The sequence below is a fragment of the Phoca vitulina genome, unplaced genomic scaffold (assembly GCF_004348235.1).
Source record: "Phoca vitulina isolate PV1807 unplaced genomic scaffold, GSC_HSeal_1.0 scaffold16, whole genome shotgun sequence".
NCBI classification, from domain to species: Eukaryota; Metazoa; Chordata; class Mammalia; order Carnivora; family Phocidae; genus Phoca; species Phoca vitulina.
In genome coordinates this window covers 5,448,546-5,460,968 of record NW_022589719.1, presented here as the reverse complement: position 1 = coordinate 5,460,968, position 12,423 = coordinate 5,448,546, and the positions used below count along the sequence as shown (strand labels likewise).

Below are 12,423 nucleotides of genomic sequence, written 5' to 3'. Positions count from 1 at the left end.
CTTTCTTCATTAAAAGTATTTGCAACAACGTGGATGGAGCTAGAGGGTATTATGCTCAGTGAAATAAGTCAATCAGAGAAAGACAAGTATCATATGATCTCACTGATATGTGGAATCGGAGAAACAAGACAGAGGATCATAGGGAAAAATGAAACAAGATGAAACCAGAGAGGGAGATTAATCTCAGGAAACAAATTGAGGGTTGCTGGAGTGGAGGGGGTGGGAGAGATGGGGTGGCTGGGTGATGGACACTGGGAAGGGTATGTGCTATGGTGAGCGCTGTGAATTGTGTAAGACTGATGAATCACAGACCTGTACCCCTGAAACAAATAATACATTATATGTTAATTTAAAAAAAAACTCTCTTAAAAAATTAACTTCACACACACCAAATAAATACAGTATAAATGGCCAAAAAAAAAAAAAAGTATATTTAGGGTGTGTAAGCCCAACAAATCAATTATATGAAAGAATAGATACTCTAGTTGAAGGTGAGGGTTTGTGGAGTCCAGAGCCCCATCTTTTAGATGTGCATTTACCTCCTGAGCAGCCTTGGGAGCTGAGTCTGCTAAAGGACTAGGAGAGCAGATACAACTGCAGAATGGTGCAGAATGCACAGGAAAATCTCTGATTTAAGTCCAACAGTTTACGGCGCAAGAAGTTAGAAACTTAAATACTAAATGAAATCAAGTGGCCCGTGTAAACCCAGGCGAACGTCAAAGCTAGATTCCAACTAAAGACACACACATGCCAGGTGAATTGTGGCTATTACATTGAGCAGCATTCCAAAATTCATCCAGAAATGCCACGTCTCTTCTGCTTAAAGTCACAGGCACAAGCCCATGGATAAATCTCTCAAAGAAAAAAAAAAAAAGCAAGAAAAAATAGCTTAGAAACTTGTTGTTGGTGTATAGGAATGCCACTGACTTCTGTGCATTGATTTTATATCCTGCCACTTGACTGAATTCCTGTATGAGTTCTAGCAGTTTTGGGGTGGAGTCTTTGGGATTTTCCACATAAAGTATCATATCATCTGCAAAGAGTGAGAGTTTGACTTCTTCTTTGCCAATTTGGATGCCTTTGATTTCTTTTTGTTGTCTGATTGCTGTGGCTAGGACTTCCAATACTATGTTGAATAGCAGTGGTGATAGTGGACATCCCTGCCGCGTTCCTGACCTTAGGGGGAAAGCTCTCAGTTTTTCCCCATTGAGAATGATATTCGCTGTAGGTTTTTCATAGATGGCTTTTATGATATTGAGGTATGTACCCTCTATCCCTATACTCTGAAGAGTTTTGATCAAGAAAGGATGCTGTACTTTGTCAAATGCTTTTTCTGCATCTATTGAGAGGATCATGTGATTCTTGTTTTTTCTTTTGTTAATGTATTGTATCACGTTGATTGATTTGCGGATGTTGAACCAACCTTGCAGCCCAGGGATAAATCCCACTTGGTCGTGGTGAATAATCCTTTTAATGTACTGTTGGATCCTATTGGCTAGTATTTTGGTGAGAATTTTTGCATCCATGTTCATCAGGGATATTGGTCTGTAATTCTCCTTTTTGATGGGGTCTTTGTCTGGTTTTGGGATCAAGGTAATGCTGGCCTCATAAAATGAGTTTGGAAGTTTTCCTTCCATTTCTATTTTTTGGAACAGTTTCAGAAGGATAGGTATTAATTCTTCTTGAAATGTTTGGTAGAATTCCCCTGGGAAGCCATCTGGCCCTGGGCTTTTGTGTTTTGGGAGATTTTTGATGACTGCTTCAATTTCCTTAGTGGTTATAGGTCTGTTCAGGTGTTCTATTTCTTCCTGGTTCAGTTTTGGTAGTTGATACATCTCTAGGAATGCATCCATTACTTCCAGGTTATCTAATTTGTTGGCATAGAGTTGCTCATAATATGTTCTTATAATTGTTTGTATTTCTTTGGTGTTGGTTGTGATTTCTCCTCTTTCATTCATGATTTTGTTGATTTGGGTCATTTCTCTTTTCTTTTTGATAAGAAAGAGAAATTAAGGAGTCGATCCCATTTACAATTGCACCCAAAACCATAAGATACCTAGGAATAAATCTAACCAAAGAGGCAAAGGATCTGTACTCAGAAAACTATAAAATACTCATGAAAGAAATTGAGGAAGACACAAAGAAATGGAAAAACATTCCATGCTCATGGATTGGAAGAACAAATATTGTGAAGATGTCAATCCTACCTAGAGCAATCTACACATTCAATGCAATCCCCATCAAAATACCATCCACTTTCTTCAAAGAAATGGAACAAATAATCCTAAAATTTGTATGGAACCAGAAAAGACCCCGCATAGCCAGAGGAATGTTGAAAAAGAAAAGCAAAGCTGGCGGCATCACAATTCCAGACTTCCAGCTCTACTACAAAGCTGTCATCATCAAGACAGTATGGTACTGGCACAAAAACAGACACATAGATCAATGGAACAGAATAGAGAGCCCAGAAATGAACCCTCAACTCTATGGTCAACTAATCTTTGACAAAGCAGGGAAGAATGTCCAGTGGAAAAAAGACAGTCTCTTCAACAAATGGTGCTGGGAAAATTGGACAGCCACATGCAGAAGAATGAAACTGGACCATTTCCTTACACCACACACAAAAATAGACTCCAAATGGTTGAAAGACCTCAATGTGAGACAGGAGTCCATCAAAATCCTAAAGGAGAACACAGGCAGCAACCTCTTCGACCTCAGCCGCAGCAACTTCTTCCTAGAAACATCGCCAAAGGCAAGGGAAGCAAGGGCAAAAATGAACTATTGGGACTTCATCAAGATAAAAAGCTTTTGCAAAGCAAAGGAAACAGTCAACAAAACCAAAAGACAACCGACAGAATGGGAGAAGATATTTGCAAATGACATATCAGATAAAGGGCTAGTATCCAAAATCTATAAAGAACTCATCAAACTCAACACCCAAAGAACAAAGAATCCAATCAAGAAATGGGCAGAAGACATGAACAGACATTTTTCCAAAGAAGACATCCAAATGGCCAACAGACACATGAAAAAGTGTTCAATATCGCTCGGCATCAGGGAAATCCAAATCAAAACCTCAATGAGATACCACCTCACACCAGTCAGAATGGCTAAAATTAACAAGTCAGGAAAGGACAGATGTTGGCGGGGATGCGGAGAAAGGGGAACCCTCCTACACTGTTGGTGGGAATGCAAGCTGGTGCAGCCACTCTGGAAAACAGTATGGAGGTTCCTCAAAAAGTTGAAAATAGAGCTACCATATGATCCAGCAATTGCACTCCTGGGTATTTACCCCAAAGATACAAAAGTAGGGACCCGAAAGGCTACGTGCACCCCGATGTTTATAGCAGCAATGTCCACAATAGCCAAACTGTGGAAAGAGCCAAGATGTCCATCAACAGATGAATGGATAAAGAAGATGTGGTATATATATACAATGGAATATTATGCAGCCATCAAAAGGAATAAGATCTTGCCATTTGCAACGACATGGATGGAACTGGAGGGTATTATGCTGAGCGAAATAAGTCAAACAGAGAAAGACATGTATCCTATGACCTCACTGATATGAGGAATTCTTAATCTCAGGAAACAAACTGAGGGTTGCTGGAGTGGGGGGTGGGGTGGGAGGGATGGGGTGACTGGGTGATGGACACTGGGGAGGGTATGTGTTCTGGTAAGCGCTGTGAATTGTGCAAGACTGTTGAATCTCAGATCTGTACCTCTGAAACAAATAATGCAATATATGTTAAGAAAGAAAAAAAGAAGAAGAAGAATGTAGCAGGAGGGGAAGAATGAAGGGGGGGAAATCGGAGGGGGAGAAGAACCATGAGAGACGATGGACTCTGAAAAACAAACTGAGGGTTCTAGAGGGGAGGGGGTTGGGAGGATGGGTTAGCCTGGTGATGGGTATTGAGGAGGGCACGTTCTGCATGGAGCACTGGGTGTTATGCACAAACAATGAATCATGGAACACTAAATCTAAAACTAATGATGTAATGTATGGGGATTAACAATACAATAAAAAAATTTTAAAAAAAAAAATAGCTTAGAAACAAAACAAAAAACCCAAACTAAAACATTTTGTGTATTTTCTCTTCCTAAAAGACTACATCTTATGACTGATTCCTGATCACACTAGAATACGCTCGCTTCTGCTTCTTTTTTTCTTCCCTTGCTGCTTCAGGTTCTGAATTAATTCATTCAACAAATATTTGAGCACCTTCTATGAGGCAGCTATCTCTGAGCACTTGAAACTCATTTGCAAACAAAAATACAAAAATCTCTGATACCATGGAACTCTATTAAAATAAACAAAATGAAAAAAAAAACCACACCCCTAAATAAAATGAAAGATTTCTGAGCCATTGGCAAAAAGAGGTTGAAGATACTTCCAGGGTGACATTTCAAAAAAAGTCCTTAGCTCTTGATACATATAAGCAAGTACTATTTTTAATGTCAATATTTGCTTTTTCAATTAGTTGATGTAGGAGGATATACATTGTAGTCTTGGTAACAAATCTTTATTGAGGAAAAATAGGCCATCTTTCAGTAACTTTTATTCTTCATCATTGACCATTAATATTATATAACATAATCCAACAAATAGTTCGGGGAAATTTAAGACTGTACACGTGACTAAGAAAATGTCCCCTAAATAAACAAGTCTATGTGTTCATAACTCTCTAGGTCTGGCTGGCTCACCTTACTCTATGGCATCAGTAATCATTTCAGCCTCTGTGGCAATTAGTGCTACTTACAGTACCTGAGCTATAAAAATAAGATTCCATTAGAGCAAAGTTCACAGATATTGTTTTAATCCAGCTATCCACATTATAATCTAAAACAGTAAATGTCTGCTTCTCACATAACTGTTTTGGACTTGTAATTCAGTATATTTTACGAAACAGAATTGTGTCTGAAATAGCATTATAATGCTAAATATCTGCTTAAAGAATAATAAAAAAATTTAGCCATCTAGTATATTCAGTATTCAGAGATTTAAGATCACACAGAAAACCACATCTAGAGGAGTTACTGAATGAGTCACTTTTCTTCTGAGCATGTTGGCATTGGATAGACAGTCAGCATTCAGGTCTTACACATTTTAGGCACTCATCCAATTTACATATAATGTAATGCATATAAAAGGAAAAACAAAGTCCAAAACAAATTCCTGACTTAGAATGGATATATAGCATTGATTAGTATTTTAAAATAACTAGAGAAATATGTTTTTGTTAGTTTCATTAGTACCTACATTTAAACAAGTTTATTCCATTGGAAAGTATGTTTGTTTCTCAATAGGAGTCAATTTATATTATGCAAATCTTAAGTAATTTTTACTGCTTACCATTATAGGCACATAATAGAATCATACTACCAGTTAATATTTTCTTCCACATGAGATTAGTTAGGCTATGAATGTTAACTCCTCGAAAACAACATCAATTTATCTAGCTGTTGATTAAAAGAAATAATAAGCGACAGCATCTCTTTTATGGACAAAGCTGCACATGTAAGTAAAGCATTTTAAACATTTTGGATGCTATTTTAAAGCAATTAAAGGATTGAGAAAAATAAAATGCATTCATTAAAGTCACATAACATACTAAAAAAAAAGGAATTCTGTGCTTGACTATTAAAAGGAACTTCCATAATACTTTTCTTAAAAATATTTATAAAGCACTTCTGCTATGATTCTTTTTTGTTTTGAAACAAATAATGCAATGCATAAACCACAGTAAACTCTGCAGGATGCATAATGCTATCTATTGTTAAAGAAAAATCTATACATTATACTTATGTAAATCCCACTTGATCATGCCAGTAATTAAGAGAAACACACTGATTATTGTCACATATTAGAGATATAGAGCATAGGAAAAATAATTTACAAATAAAACTGTTCAAATTTGATTAATATTAAGCCATCTTATAAAAGTTTCAGAAAATATCAGCTTGATTCTCTTTTTATTAGTTCCAAAGGTGCCTCAAAACATGTGCTAAGGTGAAACGATGATTAACTTTCCACAGGGTCGATGGAGGGAAGTTGGAGCACAGGGAGAGTGTGGGGAAGTGAAACTAAATTAAAACTAAATTAGCAGCTCTCCTTTTATAATCATTGGAGATGGTCAGGGTTTTGGGGGACAGTGGGGAAATTATAAGGAATAGAACTCCGAAACTAGCAATATTAGAGCTGAGGAGTCAGGGGAACTTTGGACCTTGATTTTTTTCTTCTATCCTGGTCACTTCATCTGAAACCTCTAAGGACCATCTATAAAATAAATTCTCTTTTTTCTTGGATAGCCTGCAGTCTAAAAAAAAATACTGATAAATGACGCTGAATTACTGCACAAGCATAACTGCTACATGGTTATATCACAATAATACTTATACTATTTATGATAGTCTGCCATTTCTCCAAACCACTAAATTTCTTGGAATATGTCATTGTGATCAAAGGTGTGCCATTATATGTCAGAATTTAAGTTCATCTATTGATTAAAGATTTCCTCATTCCTTCCTTCCCTTCTTCCCTCCTTTCCTTTCTTAAATTAACAATATCTCCTTAGATAGCCTGCCAGGATACAGTGCTCCAAATATATTAACTGTGGCTTGGCAGATCCATTCTATAAAACCAACTGTTTTATATGCTTTGTGCATTTGCAAAATGGGTCTAGCCAGTAGAAGTGAATATATTCAGTGCAGACAACTTAACTGGATCATTTAACCCATTAATTTGAGTCTTTAAGTCTGATGCTATACCAGTCTTATCAATTGGACAATTATTCACGTATCAATTCCTGTTGCTTGTGAGCTACACTCAGATTATTCAGGAGTGCATTTATTTGATTAGTATATTCCTACGTAGAGACCCAACTTCAGCGATGATCACAGCTGTTGACTTGTTTTAATAATACATTTGTTTTCAAAATATACAAATCTGGGTTTATTGGTTCTACATGGCTGTTTTACTTTCATCAAATCCCCATTTTAAAATGTGTATTATCTGCTCACATATTTCTGTTTTGCAACCCTCTTGTCATCCCACATTCCACTACCCAATTTCACACACAAAAAAATCTTGCCAAGCATTTCAAAGAACTCAATTCCTAACTTGGAGTAATTCCAGCAGACAACCATAGGGATGTGTCTATAGAATGCCAAAAAAGATCTTATCAATTGTGTCAGAAATATAGTCATTCATCCACATATTTTGTCTACATCATACCAAACATGTTTAATGAATTCTGTTAATTGACTAAAAACCAGACAGATTTGCCTTGACATTATTTAGACATGGTTCCAAATAATAAAAAGAATGGCAATAAACACCCTCAAATAATATATTCAGACTGACACAGATTCTAACCTTAAAGTGACTCCCATTGGCCAACGTGGAACAGAATCTTTATGATATGGTTGAAATTTGGATTCTAAAAATGCCAAGGATCCACAAAATTTTTATCATCCTCCAGCTGATTTCAAAACTAGATCACAGAAGTACTAGATACCCAATGAACCAGAAGAATTAAATGTTGTTCACTGCATTTGAGTTCAAAACTGACCAATTTATGCTGGGCAATTTACTGATGACAATGACTATTTATGACTGTGGATATCCATTTTAATTAGGTTATTGCTTAAGGATCATAATTGGCCTGGAATCTTCTGGAAAATTTGTAGACTATATAAAGTTACAGAAAATTGTGAAAAAGTTGCATGCTTTAAAAACTTAGTATTTCCATCAAGCTTGTGGTTGAAAAAGAGTATGAAGACAATCATAAGTGGATGTTTTTAACACAGTTTCTTGATAGTTACAGTATTTTTTCTTCTCTAGTTGCCCTCCCTTCAAAGTTGGTCAATTGTTTTTCCGGGTTTTTTTTCACCTCACATTCAGTACAAGGAGGCATTTGCAATTTCTGTCAAACAATACAGAAAAGACAATTAGAATAGTTAAAATAAATATATGTTTAAGGTAAAAATTAAAATCTTAAAAACAGTAATATAAATTTTTATATCTCAACAAATACAGAAAATGAATGCTAGACCAAAATAAAATAAATGTAAATGTGTTAATACTTCTATTTCATGGAAGTACATAAAATATTATTTATAAATGGTGGATATTACAAAAACTATTTTGAGAAGACTTTAGCTAAACCATTCAACTCTGATTAATCTAACCTAAAAGTTTGGAAATGTTGTGTTAAGTGAAATGATCCCTAAGAATTGCTATGATAGAATATTTTTGGTCAAATATAGAACAGTACAGAAGGAAGTTCAGAATTAAGTTCCTGAATTGTGTTTGTTGTTTGTTTTTGTTGGGGATATGTACTTCTTTCTATCTCCTCTGTTTCCCCAAATGCTCTTTTTTATTTTTTTTGTTCCATAAGGAATAGATGTATGTTTTTTGTTATCCATTTATTTTTGTTTTGTTTCTTGGTTGTGTGTGTGTGTGGGTGGGTGGGGGGGATGTACCTCCCTCACCCTTGTTCTGAGGACCTCAGATGATTGAACCAAAAACTTAGTGGCTGGCACAGTGGTCATGGAAAGTCCAGAGGCACTAGGGGAAGGAAGTATCTTGTATCAGTCAATACAACATCCCTGCTTCAGCTAGAGAAAAATCACTGGACCCAAAGGATTCAAGTTCTTTCTGACAAAATCAAAACAAACAAACAAATAAAATACCTTTGGGGCAGTCACTGGCTCTTTAGTGGTATTGATTAGGGGAATGTTTTTGTGCTTTGTTGAGCAGGTCCTGCCATCTTGTAAAACCTGCAAATGAAAATAGATCATTGTAGTTAAATTAAATGAAGGAGGGGATAGAAAAATTCCCTTGAATTCTTCCCACTGAGAAACTTCCTTCACTTTGATGCAAGCTGAAAGGGCAAGCTAGGGACAAAATAAAATCACCACATCCTGAGTGGGAGCCAAAGGAGAGATCAAACACTCACAGGTGGTTTGGGGATCTTAGTGGTGCCTATGAAAACCAGCTACTACAACAAAATTCCATTCCAATGGAAAGTTCTTTCTTTGCAAAAGCAGTTCAACTGAAGTAAAGAATTATAAAACTACTGTATCTGTGATGCATCTGGACTCTTAAGACTTAAATATGTCAGTGGTCCCTACAGGGGCAGGAAGATCAATATTGCAAGCCCCAAAGCAATTTAAACAGTATAATCATCAATCTGTCTAGCAAAAACTCATCGGTACCTTAAAAAAGATTACATTTTGGAAAATAAGATCTTATATTTTACTAACCAGGAATTCTCATCTTTATTAGCTTCAACAGTTTTGAAGAATTGCTGGCAGTGTATTCCAATTGGGCTTCATTTCCATTTTAACCAAGGTTAAAATATTGACCTTCCCTTCCTTCCCTTTCTCCCATGCTCTCTCCTTCTCTCTCTCCCTCCTTTTCTTTCTTCCTTCCTTGTCTGCTTCTCTTCTCTTCTCCCTTTCCATACTGTCTCTCATTCTACCTCCCTCCCTTTTTTCCTTCCTCTTTATTTTTTTTAAAGATTTTATTCATTTATTTGAGAGAGAGAGAGCAACGAGAGAGTGAGAGAGAGAGCACAAGTGGGGTGAGGGGCAGGGGGAGAAGCAGGCTTTCTGCTGAGCAGGGAGCCCAATGCGGGGCTCAATCCCAGGACTCTTGGATCCTGACCTGAGCCGAAGGCAGACGCCTAACTGACTGAGCTACCCAGGCGTCCCTTCTTCCTCTTTATTTTAAAAACATTTTCAAAGTAACTACAAAAACTGCTTATTGTAAGAATATGCTTCTTTTTTGGGGGGAGTGATTTCTTCTAATCCTTTCCATGTGCACAACAGAGCCTAGGAGTCGAAGAGTCCATGGCCACTGGGTAGCTCTGAACTTAAACAAGTCCGTTTGTTTCCTTGGGATCTTACAGCGGGGAGGAGACCTACGTTGCCTTCAAATCCCAACATCCTATAAATTCTACAAGTAGATGACAACTAGAAAGGTTCTATAGGAGACTTAACCTGGTCCAATTCAGATTTTAGAGCAAAGTTATTTTTATATGCTTCCTATTCTCACACTGTATTGCTCTTAATACAGTGAATACACACTATGCTCCTTTACCATTCCATGCCTATATGTATGCCAGCCACCTCACCTTCACCAAAGTCTCTCTTCATTGTGACATCCTGACAACCAGCTACTCATTCCTTCCCTAGGATGCCATTTCCACCACTAGATGCACTCAGTCATACTTGTCTGCTCTAAAGGTACAATGCATATAAAAACTGTATCGCTTAACAATGTTTTTATATGTATAAGCATGCCTAGCTCCTCAATATATTGTAAGTTCCTTGAAGTTAGAGGTAACATTTGTCAGCTGTATATCCCAGCTTGATGCCAACAGATAACAAGGGGCCAATATGAAATCTCTGAATAAATAATAATGAAAATATTGGCTACAAAATTCATTGGCTATGAAAATATTTTAGTCCTTCAGAATTTTAATAAATGCCTGATTTTTTTCATATGATCAGATTTAGGTTTATTTGATTGAGACTCCAAAATGGTTACACAGAGCCCCTTTTTCTATATAAGCCTACGTTATAATAGCAAAGTAAGATAACAACTATAATAATAGAAATCTCAAAACCTTGACTACCTTATTCCAAAGAATTTTAGATAGAGGCACAGAGGAATCTTGTACACAAGCTAAGAAATGTGTTTGTTTTTATGTTCTATGGGTTCAAATTAGACCTGGAATCTAAAATTTCTCTAGAATAGTATAATTATTCTACTTTTGTTGTGGTAATACAGCTGGCTTGTGTTTTTACTATGCTGGCATTCAGCCTTTGAAAAATTAACAAATAATTGTATGAAATCAAGCTCAGAAAACATGATCAATGCAGAAAGTACCTTGCAAAGTATAAGCTTTCCCAAAATATATTTTAGGATAATGGCATTTGTAGGTCATACATGTTTTGGGGAAAAGTTTATTTGAATATTAAACAGTTGTATTTAAAGTAGTTCTTCTCAAAGCCTTTAGCATGTAATTTCTTAAAGTTGTGGTCTTAAATGACTTGTTCACAAAATGACATAAGGTGATTGTTAAAACATAACACTCCTAGGTGGTAATTCAGTCCTAGACTATGGGGCTTGCATTTTTATTTTTAATCAGCACTCCAACAATTCAAATGCACAGTCAAATTTGAAATGCACTTCTTCATAATGCACAAATGCATTACAAATCTCTTAGAAGGACATATAACAATTTCCCAATTCTATTTGACCTCAAAACCCTGTCTTGTGTGGTGCTTCACTTGGGGTCATTCTCATGAGGAAGATACTATAGGATTTGCAGTGGAGTTTTTTCTTTCATTAATGCAAGCACAGCCGACTATTTCAGACAAGCTTTTGATCATCTGAACAATGAAAACTTATTAAACTTCAACATTAAATAAAATTTTATGTGGCTGAAAGATAGCTTAAACCTTTTTTGATATTTTGATCTTATAATGAACACTACCTTTAAATTTATTTTTTTCTGTGCCTCACAGGCACTGTAGAAATTTCATGAGCTGACGTTCATAAAATTCTTAGTGTTTCTCAGAGAGGCAACAGATATAAGAGCAACATAATTATCACTTGCAGGTATCATGACTTAATAAGCATCTTATCAACTTTGTAGCTATTGATAAAGTGGGCATTCACTTGGTGAAAACATAAAAGGGAAGTTTCTTCATGGAACCCTCTCACTTGGCTGCCAACATCACCCAGATTGCCAAAAATTCCAGACAAATGTACTTAAGACAAAAAAAAAAAAAAAAAAAAAAAAGACACATTAGGTAATTTTGCCTAATGGTTAAAATGCTTGGAGTAAAATAGACTTTGGTTTGAGTTTTAGCTCTGATGTCTATTCATTGGTTGTCTTGATAAAATAATTTGATAAGTTACTTATTTCTGGGCCTCAGGTCATTGGCTGTAAAATGGAGCTAATTCACAGAATTATTTTGAGGACAAAATGAGAAAATATACAAAAATATTCAGTATAAATACTAACAAAATAAACATTCTCCCCTTTCTCCCTCTTCTACCTTCATACTAGTATTAGCATCGTTAATGATTATACACCAACAATTATGGTGAGTTGCCACTGACATTACACATGACATATGGGGCAGAGTCAACAGTCACATAATTCCCATGCACAGAAGCAGAAGAGGGAAGGGGGAGAGAAAAGGAAATGGAGACATGAGTGCTGATTTGAAGGGAAGCAAAATCACTTAGGACCAATACTTCTCTTCTGACACTATAGATAAAATAACGACAATTAATAATCATTAACTAATAATTAATAAAATTAAAAATAATTAATAATTATTAAATTATTATTATTAAAATAATAATACAGTTAACACAATGTTCTTTGTTGGGAGGAAAAA

General features: G+C 35.9%; 1 protein-coding gene across 2 annotated transcripts in view; it reads right to left on the bottom strand.

Moving 5' to 3' along the window:
• Positions 1-4,542: 4,542 nt before the first annotated feature.
• The window catches only part of LUZP2 (leucine zipper protein 2), a 467,078-nt gene continuing 459,197 nt past the window's right edge, over positions 4,543-12,423 (bottom strand). For both annotated transcript variants that reach the window (XM_032413845.1, XM_032413846.1), the window contains exons 11-12: positions 8,695-8,781; positions 4,543-7,925 (exon numbers count right to left, since the gene is read on the bottom strand). In XM_032413845.1, the coding sequence (XP_032269736.1) occupies positions 7,821-7,925; positions 8,695-8,781 (192 nt within the window). In that variant the 3' untranslated portion in view covers positions 4,543-7,820. The remainder of the gene's footprint in view (positions 7,926-8,694; positions 8,782-12,423) is intronic.